General features: G+C 43.7%; 1 protein-coding gene across 1 annotated transcript in view; it reads right to left on the bottom strand.

The window, feature by feature from the left end:
• The window catches only part of disc1 (DISC1 scaffold protein), a 125116-nt gene that overhangs the window by 60455 nt on the left and 47947 nt on the right, over positions 1–16714 (bottom strand). Inside the window, exons 7-9 of the mRNA XM_067984145.1 lie at positions 15161–15215; positions 12993–13095; positions 9310–9498 (exon numbers count right to left, since the gene is read on the bottom strand). Of these exons, the coding sequence (XP_067840246.1) occupies positions 9310–9498; positions 12993–13095; positions 15161–15215 (347 nt within the window). The remainder of the gene's footprint in view (positions 1–9309; positions 9499–12992; positions 13096–15160; positions 15216–16714) is intronic.

The following is a 16714-nucleotide window of genomic DNA, read 5'->3' as shown; positions in this document are numbered from 1 at the left end:
CGTTTACTATTTATATGCCTATATGATAGGATTGATTAAGAAAGGGAAGATAGATTATGAAAATAAATTAGCAAAAAATATAAAAACAGATAGCAAGAGTTTCTACAGTTATATAAAAAGAAAAAGGGTGGCTAAGGCAAACGTAGGTCCCTTAGAGGATGAGACCGGGAAATTAATGGTGGGAAACATGGAGATGGCAAAAATGCTGAACAAATATTTTGTGTCAGTCTTTACGGTAGAGGACACTAAGAATATCCCAACAGTGGACAAACAGGGGGCTCTGGGGGGGAGGAGCTAAATACGATTAAAATCACTAAGGAATTGGTACTCAGTAAATTAATGGGACTCAAGGCGGATAAATCCCCTGAACCTGATGGCTTACATCCCAGGGTCTTGAGGGAAGTGGCAGTAGGGATTGTGGATGCTTTGGTAACAATTTTCCAAAATTCTCTGGACTCGGCAAAGGTCCCGGCAGATTGGAAAACTGCTAATGTAACACCCTTATTTAAAAAGGGTAGTATGCAGAAGGCTGGAAATTATAGACCAGTTAGCCTAACATCTGTGGTGGGTAAAATTTTGGAGTCTATTATTAAGGAGACAGTAGCGGAACATTTGGATAAACATAATTTAATAGGACAAAGTCAGCATGGCTTTACGAAGGGGAAGTCATGTCTGACAAATTTGCTTGAGTTCTTTGAGGATATAACGTACAGAGTGGATAAAGGGGAACCAGCGGATGTAGTGTATTTAGACTTCCAGAAGGCATTCGACAAGGTGCCGCATAAAAGATTATTGCTCAAGATAAAGAATCACTGGATTGGGGGTAATATTCTGGCATGGGTGGAGGATTGGTTATCTAACAGGAAGCAGAGAGTTGGGATAAATGGTACATTCTCGGACTGGCAACCAGTAGCCAGTGGTGTTCCGCAGGGGTCGGTGCTGGGTCCCCAACTCTTTACAATCTATATTAACGATTTGGAGGAGGGGACCGAGTGTAACATATCAAAGTTTGCAGATGATACAAAGATGGGAGGGAAAGTAGAGAGTGAGGAGGACATAAAAAACCTACAAGGGGATATAGACAGGCTGGGTGAGTGGGCGGAGATTTGGCAGATGCAATACAATGTTGGAAAATGTGAGGTTATGCACTTTGGCAGGAAAAATCGGAGAGCAAGTTATTATCTCAATGGCGAGAAACTGGAAAGTACTGCAGTACAAAGGGATCTGGGGGTCCTAGTGCAAGAAAATCAAAAGGTTAGTATGCAGGTGCAGCAGGTGATCAAGAAGGCCAACGGAATGTTGGCTTTTATTGCTAGGGGGATAGAATACAAAAACAGGGAGGTATTGCTGCAGTTATATAAGGTATTAGTGAGACCGCACCTGGAATACTGCATACAGTTTTGGTGTCCATACTTAAGAAAAGACATACTTGCTCTCGAGGTAGTACAAAGAAGGTTCACTCGGTTAATCCCGGGGATGAGGGGGCGGACATATGAGGAGAGGTTGAGTAGATTGGGACTCTACTCATTGGAGTTCAGAAGAATGAGAGGCGATCTTATTGAAACATATAAGATTGTGAAGGGGCTTGATCGGGTGGATGCGGTAAGGATGTTCCCAAGGATGGATGAAACTAGAACGAGGGGGCATAATCTTTGAATAAGGGGCTGCTCTTTCAAAACTGAGATGAGGAGAAACTTCTTCACTCAGAGGGTGGTAGGTCTGTGGAATTTGCTGCCCCAGGAAGCTGTGGAAGCTACATCATTAAATAAATTTAAAACAGAAATAGACAGTTTCCTAGAAGTAAAGGGGATTAGGGGTTACGGGGAGCGGGCAGGAAATTGGACATGATTTTAGATTTGAGGTTAGGACCAGATCAGCCATGATCTTATTGAATGGCGGAGCAGGCTCGAGGGGCCGATTGGCCTACTCCTGCTCCTATTTCTTATGTTCTTATATGCTTATAGAAGACTTTTAGATTCCCTTTTATGTTAGCTGCCAGTCTATTCTCATACTCTCTCTTTGCCCCTCTTATTACCCAGACAGCAAGAGAGGCAGGCTACTGGAACAAGGTGCCCAGAGAGCAGGAGGGCAGGTCACTGAATAAGGTACCCAGAGAGCAGGAGAGGCAGGTCACTGAACAAGGTGTCAAGAGAGCAGGAAGGGCAGGTCTCTGAACAAGGTGCCCAGAGAGCAGGAGAGGCAGGCTATTGGTACAAGGTGCCCAGAGAGCAGGAAGGGCAGGCTACGGGAACAAGGTGCCCAGAGAGAGCAGGAAGGGCAGGTCACTGAACAAGGTGCCAGAGAACAGGCTATCAAAACTTTGGAATGGGTGGAAGTTGCCAGGGGAGAACTAAAAAATAAAGAAATGGAGCATGTTTTTGTTGAGGGGTGGAGCTTCCTGTGACTGCCATGGTCTCCAGCTAAATGGCAGAAACTAACATTAACCCTAACTATTATTATAATAATTTAAAATTACACTGAAAACAGAATTCAAATTGAATATTTAGATAAAACCCTTTAAACCAACCTCCCTCCTCACTTTCATCAAACCCCTATAAACCTAACCCTAACATGTTATCAGTAATGTTCAAGCTAAATACATCAATTTTGAGAGTACAAAGGCCAATATTGCAAATTCACATTTAAATTTGCAAATTAGCAAAAAAAAATTTTTGAGACAGGATGCCCAGCCTTAGAAACACCACAAAGATAGCTGCCCTTGTCAATCAATCAATCAGCCACCACATGAGCAACAACCCCCACCCTCCCCGACAATTACCCTGGAGTTTTCTTTAAACGATTAGATAAGACGGAAGATTTTCCTGGGTCTGTGCTCAGGCACACTGGATCACTTGGGTATCGTAAAATCAGGTGGTAGGAGTGCCACCTATAAAGGAACCTGTTTAATTTTCTGATATTTGCTGCACCCAGGCTTTCCACTACACCTGGGCGCAGACCCAGGAAACTCTCCCAATGGGGTATTTTTCCAAAAGTGTTTTTTTGAAATATGTAATTTTATTTTTGATTAACCAAAATGCATAATAATACTGAGCCTTAGTACTCAAAGCTACAAAAGAAACTCTGCTGTTAGGACTGTATAATGCTGCAATAGCACCCTCTTGTGATCGATACTAAGTCAAACACTGATCTTGTGAATTCTATAATTAGAATCTAATTAATTTCATATGATAATTACTTCCAAGATCAAGGCTGGTGGGGAGTAAGAATGATGACGCACCCAAGTATAGCTCTGCTGAAATCTATGGCCATACAATTCCAAAAGCAAATTAGTAAGATAAATATATTATGGTACTGCTATCCCTCAGTAGCATTTTGTAATATCACACACAAATACTTAAATCTACAAATGTACTGGGACATTTTCGCTTTCACAATCTTTATTAAGAACATCACATGACCAAAATATTATTTTTAAATAGATGGGGATTTATTCACATTAGTTTGTAAAGAAAACACATTAGCCTAGAACTACAGTTATCCTCGGAGCGGCTGGGCAGGAAATTGGGGCAGAACCTATCTCCATTGGGTTTCTATCCCTACCTCGGAGCCGTGCTAACATCTGACTGAGAGGGGCAGATGCTTGTTCCGCTGCCCCATTAAGAATTCTCTTTTGGGGACATCAGGGAAGTTCCTGGGCTTCCCTAGAAATCCCACCACATATACCTTTATAAAAGCCAGCAGAAGCATGCGTACTTGCCATTCTGGGCCATATGTGGGCCTCACAATGACAGATTCAAATGGCTCAATCTTAGAGGGATTGCCATTTGAACTGTGGGCCTACTACCATCAAGAGAGTATTTGGATGTCATCCAATCCTCGACAGACTCAGCCTGTGCCCAAGCCTTCCTCTGCCGCGGAGCAGCAAAATGCCTCCACGATATTCTGCCAGTTCTGCCGGGTGAGTGGATTGTAGTGCCATAGCTAGCACAGGCACCTGCTCTGAATGTGTAAATCACCCTGTACCAAGGATTTGTTCTGCCTCACTGCTCTTCTGGCAGTGCTGCTGGTATTTCTATGCTATAATTCTTCTAATACTGGCATCTCTATAATATTTCCGATTCCCTGGGTTGGTTGTTTTTTCTACCGTTTTGATTTATTTATATTAGTCCATCTGTTATGAGTCTTAGTATCAACCCAACAACCTATATCATTTTTTGAAAGATCGATCATAATGTTACGTCTCTTAATATAATTTGAGGTTTAATTCCCTCTGTGCGCTATTTTTAGCCAAATGTTAACATGCTTCAGTAAAATCCTATATGCACCATTTTAACGCAGTTAATTCATTTAACATAAATGGGGTAGCACCTGCATTATAATAATACAAACAGAAATTTATCTTAACATATAAACTGGTGAACTAAAAATTGCACACGGAGGAATTAAATCCAATTTTGTACTAAATCCATCCAAGAAATTTGCATTTACACCAGCAGATCTCCAGTGGCATTGCTCTCTGTGAGTCAGACGATTCACTGTTTTATAACAATAGGGGTGTTTATGCCACGTAGAAGATAACACCAGGGCCTCTAATTTGTGGTAACTGAATAAGTCAAATCCATTTTTATTAAATAAGCTATTCTGGGATTTTTACTGGTGCTTTGGTGATTGAATTCCATAACCACTTTACGAAAACTCTAAATGAGTCACCGTACCATTCACAATCGATCTCCTGTGGCCATGCATAAGCTAAGTTAGAGAATACAGTTACTCTCTTATCTGTTTCTGATGTTTTCATGTTACTGGTTCTCCCTGTCTCTCCTCTTCTGCTTTTGTCTCTCTCTTTCTCTTCTACCCCTAATTCTTCCTTTTGCTTCTCTCTGTCCTCTTCTTCTCTCACTGAGAGACTTTCAACCACTGGCCACCTGTTTCTCGGCTTCATAATGGGTGATCGGCAGTTTAAAGTCCGGTGGGGACGCCGTGCATCCATTCGCCCACCTGAGTCAACATTTAGGCAGGTCTTTAAATGGGTGCCCAGCACGCCCACCCAAAAGAGGTGGCAGGCTGTCCAGTTATGAAAATCAGGACCCTATGCCTGTTGAAGAACCCCGACTGCAATTTTCAATGGAGGAGCATACACAGCGCATGGCAGTCCCAATTCTCCAGGCGTTGACAGGCCCAACGAGAGATCCTTAAAGGGACTGCTGAAGGCCTCTCCCAAAAGCTTTTAAAAAAATATATTTTTGTGGGACCAGGATAGCTCCTCCGGGCCCCACAAAAATCCTACGGCGACTGCCAGCCCATTCTTGTGGCCCCCCCCCCCCCCCCCACCGCCCCGTCTCTCCCACAGCATCCGCTTTTTCCCTGTCAAGCTTTACCTGCCGGCCGGAGCACGATTTTCCACCACAGAAAACTGGCGAGCTGCAGCCAGGCGCCCGTTTGGCACTTGCAGCTCGCCCAAAAAATGATAATGAGACCCGAACCTGAAAGTGGTTCAGGCCTCCCAAATTCCACGTTGAGTGGTGGAGACAATATAATATCTCAGCAAACCTTAGGATGGCGCATTCATTTGAAGGCAGCACAGGATAGCTGCCAGTGAAACTTCACTACGAGGGCAGTAGTCAGTTTTGATTGGTGCCTCATATGGCCAATCCCAGAACAGAGAGGTCAGAAATCAAGAAACACATGGGGGTCAATTTTCGGATGGCCGAGCGGATGCATTCATGGCGGGGGGCTGCTAAAATTGGGCATTCCCGGGGCTGGTCCAGAGCCCGGCTCCAACCCGCCCACTTCCGGGTTCCCCAATGATGCGCTTAGATGCGTGCGCAGTCCCCGCATGCGGGACTCCCATCAGCAATTAAAGCCGGTGGGAACCCACTTAAACCAATTAATTACAAAGTTCAGGTAATTTGCAGACCTGATTGGATGGATATTTTAGGAGGGGTGGGATTTTCATATCAACTGAGCGTGTTTCCCGTACTGGGGGAAACACTCCCAGTTGAAACAGACGTGTTGCAGCCATCACCTGTGGGAGCTGCAAAGGTCCATTTGACGGGGGGGGGGGGGGGGGTCGGGGGGGGAAGAGACACCCTCACTCATTGCAGGAGGCCACTCTGTCACTTTGGACAAAGTTTGGCCTGCACCACCCTCCTCCTAACACTAAAATTCACCAGCTTGGAACCTTAACTCTGGTGTGCAGACACATTTACCTACCTTGCAGACTCCCTCAAACGTACATCTTGCGGATGGAGGCCGCCGTAGCTGCAGTCGTGACCTCATCGGAGGACGAACAGCATCACCAGCCTCGCCGACCACGCCGTTCACCTCTGACACATGGAGCTCCACAACACAGTGCTGTGACACATCCTCCTGCACAGCAGGAGGGAAGGCAACCGCAGAGAGAGATGCGTCGCAGAAGGCACTACCTTCGCCACAGGGTCTACAGACCGAGGCTCAGCTTCCTGGACCTCTCTGAGGAGCAGTGCACACAGAGGCTCAGAGTCACTCGACGTGTAGTCGTGGACGTCTGCAGCCTCCTTCATGCCGAGCTGCTCCTGGCTGGCCCGAGCACCATCTTCTTACTGTCGCTGTCAAAGTCACCACTGCCCTCAACAACTTCTCCTCCGCATCCTTCCAGGGTGCCACCGGGGATATCGCCAGCGTCTCTCTGTCGTCTGCACAAAAGAGCCCTGCAAATACACCAACACCCACTCTGCAGTGACCCAATGGGTGGCCTCAGGTGGGGGTCTTCATGGTGATCCTCAGGAAAGGAAATTATTGCACAAACCAGACAAGATTTGCAAAGACGTGGCAGTAGTGGTGATAACAAATTTTAATGTGGTTGGCAAAACAAACAAAACTAAATGAAAAACATGACATTCCGTCATACACCCTTGTGCATCCCCTTTGTGCTCACAAAACCTTAGCCTTACGTTTACAGGAACCCCTACGTGGTGCTACCCCTGTGGCTTCAGTAGAGGTAGTGGCAGGTTGCTCTTGTCCATGCCCTGACCGATGAGATGCTTTGCGCGGATGCCCTCTGGGTTTCGGTGCCCGTGAGGGCCCCTCCAAAGGCAGCTCCACCTGCACCTGTGCAGGGGCAGACTCGGCCATCTGGAGAGGAGGCAGCATTGCGGGTACTGGTTGAGAGGGGGGCAACGGGTGAGACGTGGGAGCGCTTTGAGTGGCGTCTCCACTTCCATGTCCCCTTTCGCCATCATCCCTCTCCTGGGCCAGGCCCACATCACTCCTTCCATCCTGCTGGATGAAAGTTTGGAGGACTTGTGTGACGCCTTGGAAGACCAGTTGTAACGTATCTGTCAGCCTGTTTAAGGTGGCAGAATGTTGCTCATCCTGAATCCGAACGGCCGTTGTCAGGGCCTGAATGGACTCAGTGTTGAGCAGTGCTTGAAGCTCAATGGAGGCTAGCCTTCCCTCTATCGCAGACATTCCCGCACCTACCCGCGACACAATCTCAGAGATGCCTTCACGTCCCTGTGACAGTATTCCACTCATGCAGGAGTTGGACTCCTCCATCCTCTGCGCGATTGTGGAGAGTGCGCGTGGCAACTGTTCCAGTACCTCGGCAATGTGCTGCTGGCCCTCGATGACTCTCCTTTTCATGGCTGGCCCCCAGGGTTCAGCATCTGGATCCGGCTGAGCAGAACCTGGAGAAGAGTGCTCCCACAGACGCGGACTCTCCACGGCTTCCCCTGCCACCAGGGTCTGCTCGTGCTCACATGTGCGTGGTGACTCACCATGTGCAAGCCCAACTCACTGAGGACGGGGACCCACCGAGGCGTGTGTATCTGCGCTGGTGGATGGCTGGCTCAGATGTGACGATGCCCCCTCAGAGACCGGCAGGTGCTCTGAGGAATCGCTCTCCGCAGTCACAGCGGTCGCAGATGGCCCTGCAAGAGAACAGAAAGCAATATTAAGCATGTGGACCGATGTTGAGGTGCTGCAGATGCCAAGTGATGTTAAGATCATTCGCTATCATGAGTGCTGAGTGTTAGATTTCTGTCACCAGCCGCTTGTGCGCTCCCAGTCTCGGCATCCGCCATGGACAGGCACTCCAGTGTGCGGCTTATTTCTATTGCCTGCTGCTTTGCGTCCGTTAGGACCACCTGGTATTGCGGGCCCCCTCCGGTCCTTGCCCTGTCCCGGGCATTCTGGCATCTCTTCTCTTTTCAAGGCAAAACACAGAGAGGCGTGATTGAGTGATGGTTGCATAGTGACCCGCTGCATGCATTGGTGTGGGTGGGGGTGAGCGTGAGGGAGATGCATGGGAGGGTGCGTGTGAGACATAGCCATGAGATTGTATGAGGATTGGGTTGCATGGTAGTGTTCGAATGGGAACTGGAGCGGTGAGTAAGTGCAGGCAAGGTGAGGATGATGGTTGAGTGGATGTGAGGAGTGATGCGAGAGCGTTGTGGTGGCAGTGCAGAAGGAGTTCTGTGGTGGTGGAGATGATGTGGAAGACGGAGTGTGGGAGAATGCGTAAATATACTCACTTTGGTTGACCTGGTAAGGTCATTACAGCACTTCCTGCACTGGACCCAGGTTTGGCCGACATTGCTGCTGCTGCTGACTTCCTCTGCCACCTCGAGTCAGGCCTTCTTGGTGGCAGAGACAGGCCACTTCCTCCCATCTGATGGGAAAAACGTTTCCCTCCTCCTCCTCACCCCATCGAGCAGCACCTGGAGTGAGGAGTCAGAAAACCTTGGAGCAGCCTTGCCTCTGACCTGCTCCATTCTATAATTTTGTTTTTTTGCTGCAGGAGGAGCATTGGAGGACTGCCCCTTTAAATAGGGCTCCTCCCTCTGACAGCCTGTGATGCAGGTGCCGAGTGCGCCTGCTGCACAGGTCTGCAACGGGAATCCGGAAAGCACGCGTAAGTACCTTCAATTAGGCTGCAATCGCGTGCAGAGCACCCCGATTTCACTGGGCGTGTTACCCATGCGCCCAGTCGACCCCCCGCTGCCAACCCACCTCCCTCCTAATATCGGGCCCATAGTGACGCTCAGTCTGTGACATTTGATAGATCTAAAGCAAGAAAACTCTCTCCTTTAATTCAGGGTTGATCAATTTCAAAAAATATTCAGCTCCAAAGAGTGTATTTAGTCCGCTAACGTGTAGCATACCTTGTTGTTTTCTGCCATGATGAATGCTACAAAAATAAGTTATTGTTTGTAAAATAAAATCAGCTGCATTATTTATATTTGGCCCACCTTTAGAAGAAATTTGTAACAACCTTTTATGTCCACATGGTTAGGTGTTACCATCACAACAGTTTGAAAAATTAAACAGCCATACTAACGTATCCATCAGCAAGCAATTGGAACTTACCAAAGAGACCGTCTTTCTGCTCCAGTTCAGTCTTCAGCCCGCTATAATCTTCCCTGATTGCCTCAAGTCGCTGAGCGTTCCTAATACTTAAACCCTGCAGGTCACTGATAAGTTCTTCAAGTCTAGTTCTCTCAGACTTCAAAGATTTGATCTCCTCAGCAAGATCCTTAGCAGTGGAGAATTCGCGCCCTACAGAAATGAAAGAAGCACTCAAAATTCAGTGTAAATAATTAAGCTCAAAGGCAAAACTCCTTTAGTCTTTATACAAGTCCAATTGATTAGGGACTTCCAGAGATGAGACATTGAAGTTGTTATTAAATACATTGAAAAGCTAGGCATGTCTGATCAAGCAACTATCCCAGGTAGACCATCATCATTCTCCTCCATCACCTCCTCTTCCTGCAGTCCTCTTCCTCCTATTCATCTTTTGGCAGCACAACTGAGTCGGGGTGGTCACCTGAGGTGGTGCCAACAAAGAAGCACACTTAATCCTAGTAGTAAGCGCTATAGTGGTTACTCCGGCTAGGAGGTTTCAAATCTAGAAACTGATGAAGTCAAATCCTTTATTCATGACCTTCTACCAAGTAGATGCCTCACAGAAACCCTTTGAAGTCAACACCCTTAGTAGCCAGACATTTCCCAAGAGTTGAAGGGCAACTGGGAAGACAGTGCCGAGAATGTATGGGGATCCAGCTCTGTATTACATTGGGGGGATCTGGAACCCCCTACATCCAAAGAGATCATTCCCTGTAGTATGAACATCTAGGGTAGGGGTTCAAGCCTTCAAAGGGAGAATCCCTCAGAGCAATAAAGTGAGTAGGCACACTCGATTTGGCCCTCATACCTCCCTAAACAAACAAGGGGCATGGGGACTGTGCAATACTGACTGGTACTTCAGTTGGCCCTGCCTGATATTAATGGATGGCTTCTCATTCGAAGAGTAGTAGCAGAAGCAGTTAGTGCCAGGGAGTCACCTAATTGCATGGATTGGGATTAAAGTGGGTGGACTACTGAAGAGTCTCAGGCAGTTCACCCTGATCCACACCTGGTGTATCAACCAGTGTGTACCACATGTATTGTTCAACACCAAAAGCAACCAATGGCCAGCACTGTTTAGCAACGCCAGCATGGGTCTGGTCATGCTTAAACCATCTTCCGATTGACTCCTCTGATGCCACGGGGATGGGAACATTTTCCAATGCCATTTGTGTCAATTTCTACTTTGAATATAAAGTCTCCTCAAACAGCACCCCTCAAAGGTGTGGGCTTATGGGTTGCTCTATTTGGTTAGTACCAAGCTAGTGAAGGCTACTGCATCTGAGGTGAGAATCACACAAAGAAGAGCTCTCTTTATCCCTTCTCTTTTTATCAATTTTATCTTGTATAATTTTGAATTTTTTTTCAGTTTATCCCACAGGATGAATAAGTCTCATTGTTTAACACAATGAAACCTCTACAGCAATTAATAAAATACTTAAAGCTTTGTTGCTGGATGACATCGACAGGGCAAAATGCATTATTCAATTTTTTGGAAAACATTTTTAAGGAAAAGTAACAAGTTAACTAACTATGAAGAAATCAAACATGAGAATATTAAGCTCAATGGGCAATAATGTAGTGAAAATGGCATTCCAACTCAGATTTTTATATAAATGGATAAAGGACAGATTGACAGCATCCTGTTACAGGTGAACTTATGAAATTACCCTGGACAGGAATGTGGGAAAAGGGACACCAAACATTCACCATGCCAGATGAAATAAAGGTAACAGTTTAAAATGCCCGATGTGAGATAACCATCTAACAGAATCCAGTTCCACAGTGTTCCACAAAACAAACTTGAGTTTCAAAAAACAAGGAACTCAAAATTACAGTACATTAATTAACAAAGAACTAAATTTAGATCTCAGGAAGACTACAGGTGCACGTGTAGTATAACGTTTCTATACTCCCTTCATAAGACATAGGCCTTCAACAGAACCCAGTGACAGCATGATGGAACGGTACACTACTGTAATGCAAACTTAAATGGAGCTTGATTTCACCTTCAGAAACACAAAATGCTGAAAATATTTTCACAAAAGGAATGTGAAGTCAGAACCCTGAGGCTAAGGGAATGGTTTATTTGGATTTTTTTCCCCTATTAAATGGTGTAAAAACTTTTACTGGAAGCCTTTTGGGAAATGAATCAAGCTTTCACTACTGATGGACAAAGTCCCTAAGCTGTAGATCTCATGTCCAGGGAAGAGAATTGAGTGATGTAGTATTCTGACATTCTGCTGTAACTTCCAAGACTTCGTGGGAGTTCAGTTGCTCATTTCCAAGTGCTATCTCTCTTAAGGTATCAGTCTACCATCTGCCTGTTATATTTCATGTTTTTTGTTTCATGTTTGTGACTACATATCTAGATTAGAGATTTGTTAACATTAGTTGCATTTGGTACATTGTATTAACTGTTTCTTTCTTTGTTCTATTTGCGTAATTTCATAAAAAGGGATGTCCTCCCCATAATTTTCCTTCATGTGTAAGACAGTGCTGATTTGACATACTTGTAAATTGTGTGGAGAATGCCCAGAGTGAAGTAGGGAATAACACATAGCCTAACTCAAAAGTGTTTTAAAGCAACAGTCATCTGTGTGTTTTTCCAATTGGATGGGACACATTTTTGGTCTGCTCTCAGTCTCTGCTGTAAGTGGATCCTGCATCCCTTATGATCAGGAACTTACTTTTACTGCCTAATATCTAGGCATACGATAGTGTGATACAGGGCCATAACAACAAAGTCCCATGTTAAATGAACAGCATATTATAGTATCTCATCTGCCCCTCTGTGCACATGCCCCATCTTCCAAAAGATTAATACTATAGTGAGGCGAGAGCAAAAAAAAATCAAGAAGCTGGTTTATTTTATAGATTACACATGACTGAACAGAGCAGTAAATCCTGAATTTTAATTTATTTCATAACCTTTCCCTTAACATATAAAACAACAAAGCACACCATACCATCTCTTAGAGCAAGCTACAATACACTTTTTGAACCAGTGCCTTTTCTCTTGTGACTGGTTGGCCCTCTTCTTCCAGAAGAGACCTCTGTTCCTCTTGTGTTATCTTTCTTTACCATCTCTAGGAGACAGCTATGTGTTTTCCTCTTTTTCTTAGCCACATAGGAAACCAACAGTCTGACCCCTGACCCATTCCCTGTCCAAGGGCTGGCCATTAGGGATGTCAGTTTAACCCGCTAACAACCCCATGGGTGCAGGTTTCTTAGAAACTATCTCCCAGTATTCCCAACCATTTCAACATCAGAGTAATCACTCATTTTCCTGTGTGGGATGACTTAATGACTCATTGTCTTCAAGTCAAAGTGTTTGCAGGAACTAATGTTCCAGACTGGTCCCATCTAGCTCTAATACAAATCCTCCCCTGTCGCCTTAGGCTGCTTTGAGGAATCCTTTGTGAGTTAAATTTAACTTAATAGTAACATTTTAATAATAATCATACCAAGAACGCTGCATGACAAAATAGTCAGAAATCACAAAACGTGACAAAGAAAATAGGGGCATTATAACCCATCCAAAACAATCTAACCTATGCAACAGTTGTTGCAAGTACAAAAAAATGAAAACAATTTAAATGAGTATATGTATTTGTGTTACTTTGATTACATTACGCACAACTTACCTGATACAGCTAACATTTTGGCTTCCAAGAGAGTTGGAAGCTGTGTTTCAATGTCACTCACTTTCTTGCTCAGATTGCTACATAGCTTTTGACTGCTGAAGACCTAAATATGTAAAAATGCAACAGTTCATGAAAACTAATATGCACAAATAGAAGGTTGTAGGAAATGCAAAATGTGATCTGCAAGGTTTAAAACTGTGATATTGAATTCTTTAAAGAACCAAAGAAAAAGGTATATTAACATTTCAAGATTTCAGAAAGTTACAAGGTTTCTGTAAAATTGTATATAGTGCCGTCACTTATGCTCAAGAGTATGGTTAACATCATTTGTACTTTCATTCGGATGCCTTTATAGCTAGATATATCACCACACTTGTTTCAAACTGACATTAAAATTTGGGGCAAAGATGGGGAGGAGAAGAGCAATCATTTTCGGTAGCAGCTTTAAGAACTGTTAGAAGTTCTGGATGAAAATACTTAAATGAAGCAGCCAGAGAACAGGTCCAATATTGCCAAAAAATAAGGGGCTAAAAGCAGCCTGAGAACAGACCAAAAAATAGATTTAAGAAAATTTGGTACTTTCTTGCTTACTTACCTTTACCAAGATGGCGGACACACTGGAATTCGAGAAACTAAACTAGTCTGTGGAGCCACCCAGAATCATACAGCACAGGACGTCATTCAGCCCACCATGCTCTTTGAAAGATTTAACCAATTAGTCCCACTCCCCTGCTCTTTCCTCATAGCCCTGCAAGCATTTCCTTTTCAAGTATTTATCCAATTCCCTTTTGAAAGTTAGTATTGAATCTGCTTCCATCACCCTTCTTCAAGGTAGTGCATTCCAGAACATAACAACTTGCTGCGTAAAAAGAATTCTCATCTCCCCTCTGGTTCTTTTGCCAATTACCTTAAATCTGTGTCCTTTGGTTACCAACCCTCCTGCCAGTGGAAACAGCTTCTCCCTATTTACTCTATCAAAATCCTTCATAATTTTCTACACCTCTATTAACTCTCCTTTTAATCTTCTCTGCTCTAAGAAGAACAATCCCAGCTTATCTGGTCTCTCCACATAACTGAAGTCCCTCATCCCTGGTACCATTCTAGTAAATCTCCTCTGCACCCTCTCCAAGGCCTGCAGGTAGACTTAAACCAAGATTTTTAATACGTAATTGCAGAGTTACTAGCTTTTGAATAATGTACTCTAAATGTGAGAAACCCTATTACAGCGCTACGTCACAGACAATTACAAACATAACAGGTGTGTGGACACAATTAACAAGGAAATCTCCATAGTAAATTATTACAGGTAACAGAACATGTCAATTTTTGGAGGGTAAATGGCAAGGAGGTGTACCAGTTTGCCTGGTTTGCAGAAGTGGGGTGCATATGGGTGGGGGGTGGTCCCAGACTTGACTTGGACCCCAGAAGTTTTATACAAAAAATGTTTACTTTCTCAGCCTTCTTATAAAGGGGGTCAATGGATAACATTGTGGAATGGTTCGGGGTGTGGGGAGGGAAGGGAGGCATGGGACCTTCCCCAACCCCGCATTCTCCGGCAGGGTCAGCGGTAAAGATTTCCTGCAGATACATCCAGGCATTTGATGTCAAGATGTCACCCCCACGGATTTTTGGGGCCAAGACTTTTAATTATATGACTAAATCATAGTCCCCTTTCATCATCTTTTCTCCAATGAAAACAAATTCAGTTCTGCGAATTTCTCCTTTAACTGAGAATCTCAAGTCCCAGAATAATCCCCAGGGTTCTTTAAAACTTCTCCAATGCATTAGCATCTTTTTGGAAGTGCCCAGAACTGCGCACAGTACTCCAAACATAGTCTCACCAGGAAGGTAACAGGTGCCGTCAATCCAGAAATTTCAAAGTGTGACTTCTTTGTAGGAGTGAACTTTTGAATTAATGAGGCACACCAGGTGCAACAATTGTATTTCTCTTTACTATTTAGCCAAATACATAACAATTGGTTTCCTATTTTTCATTAATCATCACTCTTGTGGATACACATCAAAAAATGCTACCAAACAATACTACCAAGGAAAAAACATGTAGCATACATAGGACACTCTTATAATTTGGGACCAATAGTAATTAGTGGGGGGAGGACAATAAAATTTTATGCTGGAAGGAGCTTTGTTTTTAATATTGCACTTACCTTGGCAGTAGCTGTTTTAATAGCCATACTTAGTGATTGTTCTTTCTTCTGAAGCCTAAAAAATTATTACAATTACTATTTACAGTATTTCATCATCTTTCATCCAATGTAAACCTATAACATGCTCCTTGATCCCCGTGCTTCCCGAGCACAAGAAGCCAACACTATTTGTCAATAGGTAAAATACATTTCCACTTAAAAATTTAAAGTTTTTTTGGGGGAGAAGGAAAGAGGGAAGGAAGAGGTTGTCAAACTAATGGTGTGCACAGGTTTTAAGATTTAAAACTTTTTGTAAGAAATTTAATGAAGGAAGCCATTCCTCTGTGTCCAGTAGAAAAACAGTTAGTGCTATGTCCAAAGTAAACTACCTATTCATTTGTGGTTGATTTAAATTTACAAGTTTGATCTTTGGAATATCTGTCAGAAAAATCTTGTTTTTAAGCATGCATGCAAAATCAGACCAGCATTACTTGACTCTGCACATACATCTGCAAGGGAGAAATATGGCAGCCATGTCCCATCATAAAACCAGACATCAACCATTTCTCAACTATTAAGAGCAACAAACTGGACTTTAAAACCAACATGGACTTCACAATATTGGCTCTGTGAAAATCAAAACACAACATAAATGAACCCTGATAACAAAGTTGTTTCTCAAACACAAATTTTATACACTAACCTCTATGCCTAAGAGTTGAAATAAAAATCTGATTGACCTCCATTTTGTCTGGCCCAAATACTTTACCACTTCCTGTTTAAAAATGTTGTTGCACAGCAAGGCAAAGTCACATCTTTCCATCCTCAAGGGTGGGGGGAGCGGGGGGGAGGGAGTGGGGGGACAATTAACAATGTGGTTTGGAATTTCAATTTATGCATGAAAATCTCATCTACAACTTCATATGGCATTTACCTACTTAAAACCAGGTGAGATCATCCAACCAATATAAAGGAATTCCACTAAATGGCACCCCTGGGACAAAAAAAATCATTATTTTATTGGAAGTCAACCACTCTTAAACTACCGGGCTTCTATGAAACTAATTTAACTCATCTCTATGCTATTTCAATCTGGGTTTTATAAAATTGTCCTGATTTATAAAATAAGTAAATTACTAAAAGCAGTAGCTGAGAAGTACAGTAACAATGGACTAGTAAATACGAACTGATAAAAATTTAAACCAAGGATCAAAATCATTTTTGTAGATAACTGGTCCAGGAATAAAGTGCACTGAAAGCTGCTGATCCTGACTTCAAAGTCACTGAACAAGATAACACTGATTTTTTTTGTGTTTATCCGAACAACCTTTTTGCTTTTTTTTAAATCCTTCCATGATTTTGAGGGTTTAAGGGTTCAGTTATTCTACCACTTTTGTATCGTTCCAAAGTGCTCTCCAACTTACATAGGAGGGATACAATGCAAGACCCTGTAGAGGGGGCGGTCTCACTCCAATTGGGTTCAACACCACACAGAATACAACTCCAGTGCAGTGCTGTTCTTGTTTAAAAAGTACTGAGGAGAACTCACAAGGTAGCTAATCAAATATTTTGAGC

The sequence above is a fragment of the Heptranchias perlo genome, chromosome 5 (genome assembly GCF_035084215.1).
Source record: "Heptranchias perlo isolate sHepPer1 chromosome 5, sHepPer1.hap1, whole genome shotgun sequence".
Taxonomy (NCBI): domain Eukaryota; kingdom Metazoa; phylum Chordata; class Chondrichthyes; order Hexanchiformes; family Hexanchidae; genus Heptranchias; species Heptranchias perlo.
The sequence above is the reverse complement of the archived record's forward strand: the minus strand, read 5'-3'. Positions and strand labels throughout refer to the sequence as shown.